Below are 13965 nucleotides of genomic sequence, written 5' to 3' on the forward strand. Positions count from 1 at the left end.
TCGCTCGCGGTAGCTTCTCGGTACGAGGCCTGGCAGGTACCATCGGTTTCTTGGGCGGTTGGGGTTCCTTGCCGAGCCGGAGCGCCACTCGTTGACCGTTCACTGGCTCGGGAAGAAGGTGCAGCTCCGAGCTAAATATAAATGCCTCTCCTCGTCTCCCTTCTCCTCATCGTCTTCGCCTCCCCGCCTCCCCCTCTCTGCCCCTCTTCCCGTCTACTCTCCTCCGCCTGCAAGCACCTTTCGGTCATCCTTCACACCACAATCCAGCCTTCTCATACCCAGCCGCCATCATGGTCCAGCAAATCCCCCAGGCCTCCCGCCTCATGGACCTCTTCAGCCTCAAGGGCAAGGTCGTCGCCATCACCGGCGCCTCCGGGCCCCGCGGCATGGGCATCGAGGCCGCCCGCGGCTGCGCCGAGATGGGCGCCGACATCGCCATCACCTACTCCTCCCGCAAGGAGGGCGCCGAGAAGAACGTCGAGGAGCTCATGAAGTCGTACGGCATCAAGGCCAAAGCCTACAAGTGCAACGTCGCCGACTACGCCGACGTCGAGCGTGTCATCAACGACATGATCAAGGACTTTGGCAAGATTGACGCCTTTATCGCCAAGTAAGACAAGAATGCCGTTCCCACCGTCGTCCCTCCTTCCTTGCACCGTCGTCCCTCTGCCATCTCTGGGCCACCCAACCCCCGGCACCCCTCTGCTCCTCGTCTCCTTCTCCTGGCCTCTCGTGAGGCCAAAACAAGTCCCGTGCTAATCTCCTCACAGCGCCGGAGCGACGGCCGACACGGGCGTCATTGACGGCACCGCCCAGCAGTGGGACAAGGTCATCCAGATCGACCTCAACGGCACCGCCTACTGTGCCAAGGCTGTCGGCGCCCACTTCCGGAAGCAGGGCCGCGGCTCCTTTGTCATCACGGCGTCCATGTCGGGCCACATCGCCAACTTCCCGCAGGAGCAGACGTCGTACAACGTCGCCAAGGCCGGCTGCATCCACATGGCCCGCTCGCTCGCCAACGAGTGGCGCGACTTTGCCCGTGTCAACAGCATCTCGCCCGGCTACATCGACACCGGCCTGTCCGACTTTGTCGACATGAAGACGCAGGAGCTGTGGAAGAGCATGATCCCCATGGGTCGCAACGGCGACGCCAAGGAGCTCAAGGGCGCCTACGTCTACCTCGTCTCCGACGCCAGCACCTACACCACCGGCGCCGACCTCGTCATCGACGGCGGCTACACCTGCCGATGAGCAAATAAGTGGCGGTGAGCAGGTGGGGATGGATCTGTATTGGTGCCGTCGGAAGCCACGGAGGATGGGGGGCAGGGGATTTGACTTTTTGAGAATCACGAGGCGCGAACTCGGATGGATAGAAAAATAAACCAAGTTGATTTTCGTCTACATGTACATGCCAGCTGGTGACTGCTCTCTGGTCTCGCTTTGTCGTAACCATGACAGATAGACAACACGCGATGCGACATGGGCCAGGGATGATTTTCTATGGAAAAAGCTGACAACCGATATAACTTTCATTCCATGCCAGTTGCAGCGGAAAAATCTGACAACCGATATTTTTTTCATTCCATGCCCGTTGTAGCCATCAGGCACAATGAGAAATAAATAAATCTTTTTCATGAAAAAGCTGTTAATTCCTTCGTTATCGGTTCTGACCCGGTCGTAGCCGAAATGCATGATAAATATGGGACACACAATGGGCGAAACCTAGATGACCAAGGATGGTGACGAGACAGCTGCTAGACGCCATTTTTCGTTGACCAGTCTTGAACATTGCCATCATCCCTGCCCAAATATAGGGCAAGGCGTAGGCCAAGAATGATGACGAATTTTGATAGAACCAGCTGCCAACCGATAGTATGCCTCCTTCGATCCCGGTTGTAGCCGTCATGAAAGATTATTTAATAAAAAAAGTCCTCTACAAACCAGCTGATAATTCCTTCGTCACCGGTTCAGATGCAGTCGTAATTTCAAGCGTGATCAACAAGGGAGAACATGCATAAAATGGGCCGAGATTGAAGTCGGATTTCCCTGCGCAACATAACTCTCAGTCTCCATCATCGTGCCTTCACGCGTGGTGACCCAAAGATGAGCAGTATGAAGCGATTTCTACGGAATGACCGATATCAATCCCTCAAGTGTGGCCTTGACGCAGATGCATGCTGCCCTTCCTTCATCTGCCAACCGACTGGCCGAGGCAGACTGACCGGCCGTGCTGCCGGTTGTGCTTCATTCAGCACAGGCCGTCGACCGCTGGCACGGCACCGGGCCCCTTGTCGATGGCGACGAGACCAGAAGCTCCCGTGACGCAGCCAACGCTCTGGGCCATGTGCACGGCGAGGTTGTCATAGTCGAAAGTGACGTAGGCTGACCGCAGGAACGAGATGCCGAGCTGCGGCGTTTCTGTACAGGTAAGTCGGTCAGCTTGGCGATGCGGCAGGAGAGTCATGAAAGGGGCACGGCTTACTCCCGGGTGCCTCGGTAGCCCCGAGCCAGCATGATTGGTCCTGCGACTGCCAAACGAAATCCTTCATCGGCACATGGATGGTAGCATGTGCTCCAAACTCAAACTTGAGGACGCGAGGGTCATGGCGAAGGGAGCAGTCGACCTGAAAGTGCTCTCCGTTCTTGTGCGCGTTGGGGAATTGGACAAGGACGTTGGCGAGGATGTGGGGTGGAAAGTAGCACATGGGAGCGCCTGTGTCGATGACGAAGCCGATTCCTTCGCTCGTGATGTACGGGTTCTGGAACTGCGCAGACGGTGGCCCTTGTCCCTTGTCGAATATGACGGCGCCGGATCCAGTCGGCTCCAGGATGGAGAGCCGCGACATCTGAACCGTTGGCCTGTTTCGAGCGATCAGAGGCAAGGCAATGGCAAGAAGGCGACGGAGGAGGCAAATGGTGGACTCACCGGGTAAAACGACCCTTTCGACTCAGGGGGGACGGAATCATGGGCACCCTCTGCAGCGCCCCGGTATACATGGTTCTGTCAATGCCGCCGAAGAGGATGGAGCCCGTTCGGATCCTCTGATCGCTGATGTATACGCTAAAGGCCCGGCTGTTAATGACGCCTCTGTCGACCATTCTGTCGAGGATGAAGTCGGGTCGTTCGCTGTCGTGAGGAAAGGCAAGGCCGACGAGGGGCCTGTCCATGTTGGAGTCTTGCTGGGCGGCGATGCCGAACTTCATGGAACCGAGCGCGGCCGCTACGGGACCGGAAATGGGATTAGAAAACAGGAGAGGTAAAGGGGAGGATGCGGACGTACGGCCGAGGGCGATTTCATCCATGTAGGCGTTCGCCGTGACGAACCAATATCCACCACCATATCTCTGGGTCGTCTGCTGGCCGACGGGGACAAGAGTCTGGCTGCGCAGCTTATCGAAGACAAAATCGGGATCGACAGAGTTCCGAGACGTCCCGGAGCTGTCAAAGACCCAGGTGAGGGACGAGGCCGTGTCGATGTCGGCAAGCACCCTCTGGGGAGGTGTGCCGATGGACAGCGCGACGGCGTAGTATATCTGAGTCAGGTCCGGATAGAGTTTTCCCTCCACCTGGCGCTTTTTGACTGTCGTATTCGCCGTTTCTTCCTCCTCGGCGGTGTCGAGGAGGATGGGAGGCTCGACACGTCGACTCTTGCGTGCAATGGGAACGAGTGGAAGCTGCAAGATGCCCGGTTGCTGGACCGTCTTGTTCTCCGTCGGCACGTCAGCGGGTGCCGCGTGAACGAGAAGACCAAAAGCGAGGAGGCCGGCAAGAATAGACTTCATTGCGAGTGGGCGAGAAGGCATGGCCGTGTGTGTGATGTAACGAGTGAAAAGGGGGCTATCGGGAATGGTGCCCTTACGAGAGGGAACCGACGGCAGATGCTTTTGAATTTATGCTCGCCATTCGATGCTAGGAAGACGCAGAGAATATTCCATGACGAAATAAAAGCCGATGGCATTGTGTTCCGGAACCCCAGAAGGTCCTTAGATGAATGGGTGAGTGGATGATGAGCCCATATGACGGAACATGAATCGGGAGCATAGATCTGCAAGTTTCAAGAGCAAGACACGGACAGGTCATGAGCCTTGGCAGATCTATTTGACCAAGTTTTCACTCATAAATACTGCTGAGCGACGGTAACGGCGACGTGTGTCTGGACATGTCCGGTGTCTGTGCTCGCGGTGACAGGTGATAATTCCTTGGCATCCCACCGGGAGTCAGAACGTGAGACCAAAGGGATTCGTAATCAACTCACACATCCGCATGCGCCTCTTTACCTGACGTAAGGTGAGCAAAATGATCATGAGGTTGGTGGATTCACTAGCGAGATTTCATGCTGGCTCGGGTCTGAGTTGTCAGCAGGGGCCAAACCGACAGCAGCAGATACATGAACCGCAGTCACGCATTGTGTGATCACAGGAGGGACCAGATGCCAGCATGGATAAGGAAAGGAGGGCAGGAGGACATGATAAGACGACACAATAAAGACGAAAGCATCGATACAAGAGATAGGTTGAGACGATACAACCTTAACGGAACCATCAAGACGAGACGAGACAAGACAAGCCAAGACAACACCTGACAGCCGAGGGGCTCTCGTCCTGCCCTCCCCCCTCGCCCTCTCCCATCCTCTCCGTACACTGTCATGTTTCTGTCCACACGGCGGCGACCTATCATCACTCCATGACCAAGACGTTCCGGAAGCGCGGCTTGCCCGCCACGAGGCTGTCGACAGCCTTTTGCACGTCGGCGAGCGGGTAGCGCTCAATCATGCAGCGGACGTCGTGCTGCAAGGCGAAGCGGATGGCCTCCTCGCTGTCGAGCGCGTGCCCGCTAGGCCAGCCGTGGACGCTCGCACCCTTGCTGACGAGGGCGATTGTGTCGATAGGCACGGCCCCGATGGGCGCGAGGCTCAGAAGCTTGCCGCCGGCGGCGAGCCCGTGGACGAGGGGGGAGACGACGTCTGGGTTCGGGGCCGTCTGGACGATGATGGAGGCGCCGCCCAGCTTCATGAGCTCGGCCGCAGCGTCCTTGGTCTTCGAGTTGATGTAGTGGTGGGCACCGAGCTTGCGGGCAAAGTCGGCCTTGTCGTCGCCGGAGGAGAGGACGGCGACCTCGTAGCCCATCTTGCGGGCGTACTGGACGGCGAGGTGGCCGAGGCCGCCGAGCCCCTGGACGGCGACGAGGGCGCCCTGCTCGACGTGCATCTTGCGCAGGCCGTTAAAGGTCGTCACACCGGCGCAGAGGAGGGGCGCCACCTCGGCCGGGTCGCACTCGGCCGGCACGCGGACGACGGCCTCGGCCCGCAGCAGAACGTACTCGGCAAAGCCGCCGTCCTGGCTGACGCCGTTGATGGCTTCGGTATCGCACATCTGGAACTGGCCCCGCTGGCACTGACGGCAGGTCCCGTCGTGGCCGCCGTGCCAGGGGCCGCCGACGCGCTGACCCTTCTGCAGCGTCTTGACGCCCTCACCAAGCTCGACGACGTCGCCGACGATCTCGTGGCCGGGCGTGCGGGGGAAAACCTCACCAAGGTGACCGCCGGCGACAGCGACGTCAGTGAAGCAGACGCCGCAGGCGAGCACCTTGACGAGCACCTGACCGGGACCCGGTCGCTTCAGGGGAACGTCCTCGAGCTTGAAGGCCCCGCCTTTCTCGCGGAGAACCACGGCCTTGTACGTCGCCGGCGTCATGATTTGTTCGGCCTGTTGCTGTCAGCGGAGCCGCGTGATCCACGAGGATCGAAGTGGAAGTCTGTTATGGGATGAGGTCGTCGGTCACCAGGAGACAAGAGATGGAGATCTGGGCGAAGGGGAAACGAGAATTGGATGGCGGGGTGGGGAGGGGACGTGGACGGGAGAGGGCAAGGCGAGCCATGCAATTTATAGACCGCATGGTATAACACCTGCAGGCCGTATGCAGACTCCCCCCCTCCTCTCCGACCGCCAATGAAGCGGCAGAGCCGCCCAGGATGTCTGTCGGTCGTCTGTGACCAGCGGGCGCCACGGAGCGGTCGACGATGGCAAACGGCATCGATACCGGCATCTGCTTCCATGCGGATGAAGCCGAGGCCTTGCGTGCGGCCAATGACGGGATCGAGACATCATATCGCCACGGACATATGGATGGACCGTGGATGGACCGTGGTGGAAGTAAGAAGCTAACGCCGACAAAGCATGGAGATGGCGATGGTCGTCGAGCAAGCCAGCAAGCGGCACGGAGTGGTGACAAGTACATGTGTTAGTGCACGGCATGGTGGGTGTGCAGACAAATGTACAACATGGTGGGTACACTAGGCAAATGTACGGCATGGTAGGTGTTCAGAGCAGATGCGCTAACAGTAGGTACTTGCGGCAGCAGAGCTGAAGTTGGCCTAGCAGGCTGCGAGAAGCATGACGTCGGCATGGGATTACAAACCGCCGAGAGAGCCGAGGAAGCCAATTGGCTGGAGAGCTTGCTTTCTAATCCAACCGACGGCACCCCGCACCACCCACCACCACATTCCCCGCCCCCCCCAGCAGCGTCTGGCGCCTCCCCAGCGTCATTCCTTCGCCCACGCCCTGCATATCGTCCGCCTTTTCGCCCTCGATCCCCCCGGTTCCTTTGCCTCGCCGTCGCATCCGACCCGATCGACCCCGCGTCATGAATCATGATGCATCATCAACTCACCGTGGCTTCATCTGTGGATCCATCTCCGTTGCCTCGCCCTTTCTGTGCTTCGTCATCATCCATCCACCTGCCAACCCACCTCCTCGGCTGGGCGTGCTCGCACCAACGGCGGCCTACCCTGCCTACCATTGGCTTGATTTTTGAAGCTGTGAATGAAAGCCGAGCTCGCATCGAGCCGTTTCCGTGGAGATTTCAGTCGGCAAGCGTGCCGTTCCTCGTTCCTTACCTGCAAGTTACGCGTGCAGCTAGCAACCCGCAGGGCGAGAAGCACAAGGTCCCAACGCAGGCACCGTGACTCTGCCAGCACTATGCATGCAGGTCCAGATACGCATGTCCTCCGTCGTTAGTTCAACAGTCCAAGCCGAAACGAGCGGGCAAAATTATACTTTGTATTGATCGGGTTTGGTATTCGGTCGCGGCAACCGCAAAACAGACGCTAGATGGATGCTACAAAATCAACTTGGGCTCGTCGAGCGGCACCTCCCCGAACCACACGGTGATGCGGCCGCGCTCGTCCATGACGGCGCCCCGGTCCGAGATGGGCGTGTACCGTCGCGTGTGCGCCACCTCCTGCCGGCTCACGCCCGCCTCGTCGCGCGGGATCCAAAGGCGCGGCCGCGGCAGCCACATCTCGGGCGGCGCGTAGTCGGCGAGGTAGCGCATGTTGGCCGGGTACTCGACGTTGCGGAGGTTGTCGGGCGGCATCTGGTGCCGCAGGTAGACAAAGTCCTCGTACTCCTCCGGGTGCAGCCAGCGGGCGAGGAAGCCCGGCGGCTTCTCGCCGTGCTTGTCGCCCGACCAGAAGCGCAGCTTCTGGAGGACCCGCGATGCGCCCGAGCTGTCGGCCACCGACCGCGCCTTGGTCGCCGTGCTCGCCTTGAACCAGGCGGCGAGCGTCAGCTTGATGCTTCCGGCGCCCTCGAGCGCTCGGCTGCTCGTCACCCCTTCCTCGTCGGACCGGCCGCCGCCCTCGGCCTCCTCCTCCTCCCACTCCTCGAGCTCGTCGAGCGCGTCCTCCTCCTCGGCCCTGTGGCGCCGCGCCGCCTCCTCCTCGTCGCCGAACGTCTGCTGCGTGTCGTAGTAGCTGCTCGCGGCCCCGTTGGCGCCCTTGATCTCGTCCTCGGTCCGCGCGACCGACTGCTGCCGCGCCTTCTCGGCCGCCTCCTTCTCCTCGAGCTGAATCTCCTCCTCGAGCGCGAGCGTCTGCGGCAGGTTCTGGAGCAGCGGCGCGATGGCGTCGCTGAGCGACATGTGGACGAGGATGGTGAAGATGAGGAACATGATCATCATGGCCATGGGGCCGAAGGCGAGGTGCAGCGCGAAGAGACCGATGAGGCACACCTCGGCGAGGTAGAGCCCGACCATGAGGTGGAGCAGGGCGCGTGGGTAGAAGAGGCCCTTGCTGTCCATGTCCGAGTCGAGGACGAAGATGATGTTGTACCGCCAGATGATGCGCATAAAGGCCATGCCTCCGGCGGCGAAGATGAGGATCAGCGGCGCGATGCACGCGTAGCTCATGGCTGGGAGGGGGACATGCCGGTTAGCCCAGGTTCCGTCCGTCGAGCGCGCGCCGAGCTACGTACCGATGACGCCCATGTTGGCGTAGACGGGGAAGATGCCTCCCCACTTCTCCGGCCGCAACTTGCGGTACATGCGGTACCGCGTCCGGGGCAGGTGGGTGAACTTGTCGATGACCTGGTGCCGGATGAGGGACGAGAGCTGCAGCAGGTGGGTGCCGCTGCTCATGAGGCACTGGATGAGAATGTACGAGAGGTAAAAGTTGGACGCCATCGGGAGGTTCGATGCGAGGATGTCCTTGGCCTTGATCGGGTTGAGGATGACGTCGGTGAAGGCGGCCGAGGCCGCCGACGTGAGCGTCGTCACGAGGAAGACCTGGACGACCTGGAAGGCAAAGTAGCCCTGCTGGACGAACAGCTCGACCATGGTGACGGACGGGATGCCGGCCTGGGCGCCGAGAGCTGCGTAGCGGTTAGCCTCCATCGTGTGACACCTGGCCGCCTTGTAGAAGCGGCGTGGGCAGGGGGAAGGGGTGACGGGCTCCGGGAGACGGGAGACGGGAGACGGAGGCACGTACCTCGAAGCATGTGTGGCACGACCGACATCCACAGCGTCAACGCGAGGGCGGGCACGAAACCCTGGAGGAAGTTGAGGATGACCGTCGGCAACTTCAGGAGCCAGGAGAGGAAGATGATGTTCTTGGCGAGGAAGGAGATCTGCGAGACGAGGCCGATGGCGGCCGAGGGGATCGACCAGAAGATGACGGCGGCGGCGATAAAGGACAGGATGAAGAAGCGACGGGCGATACGCTCCCACCACGGCATCCGCAAGCCCTTCCAGAGGATCTCGTCGGGCCGGATGCCGAGCAGGCGATCGGACATTTGCATGGGGCGGTGGTGGGCGAGCGTCTGCTGCGCCGCCTGGGCGCTCTCCTGCGTGTCAAACTCGATGAAGGCGGCCGGCAGCGTCGTTCCCTCGCCTCGCCTGACCTGGCGGCGCATCTTGAAGATCTGGAGGTTGAGCTCGCGCAGCCGGTTGCGGGTCCAGCGGATGGTGTCGACGCGGCGGCCAAAGTTGCCGATGGGTCGGTGGTAGGGGCGCGCCTCGACGGGAATGTACTGGGCCGCGACGGAGCCTCGGACGTCGGGCAGGTTCGGGTCGAGGCCGTAGGGGTGCGTGTAGTAGATTTCATCAAAGGGGTCGACGTGCATCGACTCGACACGGCGCGCCTTCTCGTCCAACTCGGCCTCCTTCTCCTCCAGCTCGGAGCTGACGCTGGAGCCTGGGATCTCGACGACGATGCAGCCTCCGCGGGAGGTCTGCCCGTGGCCGCCGTCCTTGGTGCCGACGTCTTCGTGCGTCTCGATCACCGGGAGGTCCTCGCGATGGGTGGCCGGGTGGACCTCTTGGCCGACGTCCTTGGCGGAGTCGACGGAGCCAGACTGGCCCTTTTCGACATCGACCGTCTCCTCGCCGTACTTTTTGTTCTCCTTCTTGATCTGCCTCGTCCTCACCCGATTGGCCTTGCCGATGAGCGAGACCTCGGCCTTTTCCAGCCGCATGGCCGTCTGCTCCCGCTCCTTGACCAGCTTGGCGAGGGCCTTGGAGGTGCGCGGGATGCAGACGCGCCGGACGGAATCGCCGTAGAGCTTGCGGAGACGGTGCTCGTCAAGGTACTGGTTGGGGATGCAGTTGATGAGGAGGGTGCGTGAGGAGATGCGCTGGGCGTAGTAGGGGGACGAGAGGTAGGCCTGGCGGATGTTTACGTAGTAGATGCACTCGCGGACAACCATGTAGAGGATGAAGCCTGGGCATGGGACGACGGGTCAGCAGGCGGCAGGCGGGGAGACGGGGGAGACGGGGAAGGCGGGCGAACCGAAGAAGACCCAGGCCATGAAGGCGTGGGCGTACAGCCTGCGGGCGTTCTGGACGTTGCCGATGGTGAACATGTCCAACTGGCCGAGGCCGCCGCCGCCGGTGGCGTGGACGGGGAAGAGAACGGGCCAGAGGATGAGGCAGCCGCCGAGGCAGATGTTGCGCAGGACCTTGAGGAAGCGGAGGAAGAAGAAGCCGTCGAGCGAGCCGTGGTTGAGGACGAAGGTGTCGGGTATCTTGAAGAAGGGCACGATCCAGTTGAACCAGCCGGAAGGCAGGGCGGGCGAGGGGACTCTGCAAGGGTGAAGAAGCAGTCAGCAAGACGACGACGACGACGACGACGACGACGACACGACGCCGATGGCGAGGGAGGTGGGGTTCGAGGGGTTGCGTACTCGGGGGCCCGGAGGTCGGCAAAGGTGCGCGGGGCGTAGACGCGCTTGCATTTCCGGCGCAGTATGGTGAAGAGGATGAGGCAGATGACGACGTAGATGGCGATGGGGATGAAGGTGGCGGCCAGCTTGCCGAGCGACGACGTCTTGCTGCTCGACGAGGTGCTGAGGGTGCCGCCGGTGGAGGAGTCCTCGCGGCCGGCGCCGACCCTCGCGTCCTGTCCACCGCCACTCTGGAGACTCATGGTAAGCGCTCGTCCTAGCCGTTCTCTCTCCATCTCCTACGTCGGATCCAGGGGAACCCACGAAAATGTCCAAGATGCCTCGGCCGTCGAGGATGTGCCCCGAGGCGGCCATGGCGACGGTGGGCGAAGGCGAATGCTACTGCGGGCAGAGGAGGTCGCGAGGTCAAGCGGTATGGATGACGGTCGGGATACTCTGCATCGTGTTGGGGTAGAGCCTGCGGCGACTCGACGACGGGCGCGTTCGTGTTGGGGACAACGAGATCAGGACCGCCGGCGGGTGAGTGAGTGAGTCTTTGGGCGATCGTGTGCGTGATGGAGGAGAGGGTAAGTGAGTGGCAAAGAGGCCAGAGCGCGGCGTCACTCGGGTTCGGGAGGAGAAGTACTCCGTGCTGCAGGTACTTTACTCGTTACAGACAGATGGTCGTCCGCAGTGGAGAGGGAGCAAAGTAAGTAAGTACGGAGTACCTCCTCTGCATGCAACGCAGGTGCGAGTCCTCCTCGGCCGGTACTGCGTAAGTAAGGAAGGAAGTAAGTACGCGCAAGGCACAGGCAGGCAGGCAGGCGGGAGGCACGATGGTGTGGCCCCGGTGGCCTCCAAATCGACTTTCTTCTTTGTCGCCTGCACTTTAAAGAGGGGGCGCTCGCGGCGCTGCCACCAATCGGCGCGTGCTGCCACGGTCCGCCGGGGCTACGGAGTGCCGAAGATGGGACTAGTGCGACGGTCTCCGGCGGTCGGGATCGCTGTCATCAGTCATCTCGGCTCCTGGAACGCTACTCGTAGACTACTCCGTACCTGGTAAGGACGAAACCCCTGAAGCCACAGGGTGGCGCGCTGGCAGAGGCGAAAAGGCTTCGGTTGGCGCTAGCAAGGCCAAGGTGAGGTGGTGGCAGTTTGGACGGGCGAATCCGCGGGCCTTGCTCTCGTACGATGCAGTCACTCGGGTGTAAGTATGCACGAACTGTAAGTACTCGTACATACTTAGGTACGGATGGATGCACAGACAGTACCGAACTTGCATGTCGGGGTCCGGAATTCGATTCCATTTCCACCGTGCGTAGTACCAATTCATAGTACGCAGACGCATGCTTCAGAGTAGAAGGGTGGCTGGGTGACTACTGCACAACCAAGCAGGTGCAAGTAAGTACTTGCTCCTAGCACGAGGGCTGTACTTTATTCGCGGCGCCGCCAGTGCCTGTGCACGCAAGTGCAAGAGTTGAACTGTCGGAGGCTCGGAGCACAGCAGTACCTTGCTCGAACTCAACCCGCCTCACCAACTGGATGGACAAGGGCCTCTGGATTGTGCATGCACTAGTGCTGTGCGCCGAATGGCAAGTACTCAAGTACTCTGTACATGTAGCCTACAGGTACAGTACGGAACGGAGTACTTTGGTAGGGAGTATTGTAGGGAGTGTTGTAGGGAGTACCTTTTCCGTATCAGCGCGGAGTAATGCTCACACCTACAAGTTATATTCCGTACGGAGTACAGAGCATTACAGCATTGCCAGGTATTACTCTGCAAGTTCTTGTACATGCACCGACAAGCCCCAAGAAGTATGTAGTAACAGTCTTAGGTACTATGTACGCAGTTCGCAGGTGGACTGTACTTACAAGGTACCTAGTACTGTACAGAGGCTATTTGCTGGACGGGCATGTAAGTAATACTTGCACAAGTACTTTGCACTCTGTCATTTCTGGAAAACCAAGTAGTGCTGGTGTACGGAGTACATGTCCTCTCGACAAGTTCTGCCTCTCCCGACACCCCTACCAAGGTACTAAATAATACTTGTCCTTGTGCCTACAATACATACCTAAGTAAGTACAGTACTGCAGGTAGTGCAAGTAAGTACTTACTACGGAGTGTACTTAAGTTTCCGTAAAGTACTACGATTAGTAACCACGTGCAAGCAAGTACAAGTATGCTCCGACTGCACGTTACTTGCATGTGCAGTAGGGATGTGTAGATGCTACGTAGCACTAATGCAAGCATTCAAGTCCCTTGCAGGCCCTCGCCGACGACTCGTCAGCAAGTTCGCTCCAGGAATGACGCGCCACCACCACATGTGCACTTGCGCCTGCATGGTGCAGGGTACGACTAGGTACCTACCTAGTAGTTATAGTGTAGAGCGCTCACAGCGTGCTCCTTTCCGGCCATACACGTACGGTACAATGCATGTACTGTGCTTGCGCTACCAGCAATTAGTATCCCAGGACTCCGTACGGAGTAGTATCCCAGCAGCCGTAGTATCCCACTGTTGCAGCATCGTGGCGCCGTGACGTGTCACCTGCGCAGCCGCCGCCTCTGCGCCTAGAATTGTTCTGGCGCAAAGGCTATAATGTCGGCATGGTGATGGATGGGATGCGGCCCAGGACTGGCCAAGTTTGCGGCCAATGGGAGGCACATGGACCCAGGCATCATGCACTAGGACAACCTCGCTGTTCCGTCGTTTCCTCCGTCGAATCCACCCTACCAAGTGGCCCTGATCGGTTTTGGCATTGGTTTTCAACCCGCGATTCGGTGCAGGTGCGGTGCAGGTGCGGTGCAGGGGCAGGCAGGCGGCGGCACCTCATGGGCACTGCACTTGGGTACAGCATGAGCGAGCAGGTGTGATTGTGCCGAGTGGTAATGCGTGATTGCATGTGCCTGGACAGGAACAGCGCGGCAGGATTTCACCCTCACTCACCGGCTGCAGCGGCAGTGTGAGTGCCGTATGCCATGCCATGCTACGGCGTGCACATCACGGCGTCCAGCGGTATTTCGTATCCACGAGCGCGAATGTAGGGTCCTACAGACTGAGCGCGGATTGCCGTGCAGATGGCTGTGTGGACAGCTCATTTGTTCTCCGTCGTCGTTGCGTCGTCAAGCTGGCGGCCCGTCGGTGCGTGGCCTCTGCGGTACATGGCCGCTACCAAACGAACCGTGTGCCCGTGCACGTGTACGGTACACGCGCCCGTTTGTACCGCACCCGTTCCGTAGGCGTTTGCGTTTGTGTACTGTACAATCATGTGAGTATTTGCACTGTATCATTACTGTGGACGTTCGTACTGTTGGTCCTTGTTTGGAAGTAAGTACTAGGTACTGCTGCCGCAAGAGGGCCGACAGCGGCTGCTCCAAGTACAGCAAGTACTACTCCGTATTACTCCGTACTGCAAGTACCGATGGATACGAAGCCGACTCCATTTCTGCCATGGTGTACGGAGTATCATGGCGCCATTCGGTGCTCCACATACTTAAATGCAACTGGCTCTGACGCCAACCCAACCCAA

General features: G+C 59.9%; 4 protein-coding genes across 4 annotated transcripts; 1 reads left to right on the plus strand and 3 right to left on the minus strand.

The window, feature by feature from the left end:
• Positions 1–290: 290 nt before the first annotated feature.
• DCS_04965 (uncharacterized protein) lies at positions 291–1251 on the plus strand (the record flags this gene model as incomplete). Its single annotated transcript, XM_040802271.1, has 2 exons — positions 291–610; positions 771–1251. The coding sequence occupies 2 exons, from the start codon at positions 291–293 to the stop codon at positions 1249–1251; spliced, it is 801 nt and encodes a 266-aa protein (XP_040657304.1).
• Positions 1252–2248: 997 nt separating this feature from the next.
• Positions 2249–3804, minus strand: DCS_04966 (uncharacterized protein; the record flags this gene model as incomplete). The annotated part of the gene is made up of 3 exons (XM_040802272.1): positions 2249–2418; positions 2483–2859; positions 2927–3804. The coding sequence occupies 3 exons, from the start codon at positions 3802–3804 to the stop codon at positions 2249–2251; spliced, it is 1425 nt and encodes a 474-aa protein (XP_040657305.1).
• Positions 3805–4677: 873 nt separating this feature from the next.
• Positions 4678–5694, minus strand: DCS_04967 (zinc-binding dehydrogenase; the record flags this gene model as incomplete). Its single annotated transcript, XM_040802273.1, has 1 exon — positions 4678–5694. One exon carries the CDS (start codon positions 5692–5694, stop codon positions 4678–4680), a length of 1017 nt encoding a protein of 338 aa, XP_040657306.1.
• Positions 5695–7117: 1423 nt separating this feature from the next.
• Positions 7118–10812, minus strand: DCS_04968 (DUF221 domain-containing protein; the record flags this gene model as incomplete). The annotated part of the gene is made up of 6 exons (XM_040802274.1): positions 7118–8190; positions 8254–8649; positions 8766–9995; positions 10065–10357; positions 10459–10688; positions 10741–10812. 6 exons carry the CDS (start codon positions 10810–10812, stop codon positions 7118–7120), a joined length of 3294 nt encoding a protein of 1097 aa, XP_040657307.1.
• Positions 10813–13965: the final 3153 nt, after the last annotated feature.

Source organism: Drechmeria coniospora, chromosome 02 (assembly GCF_001625195.1).
Source record: "Drechmeria coniospora strain ARSEF 6962 chromosome 02, whole genome shotgun sequence".
Classification (NCBI taxonomy): Eukaryota; Fungi; Ascomycota; class Sordariomycetes; order Hypocreales; family Ophiocordycipitaceae; genus Drechmeria; species Drechmeria coniospora.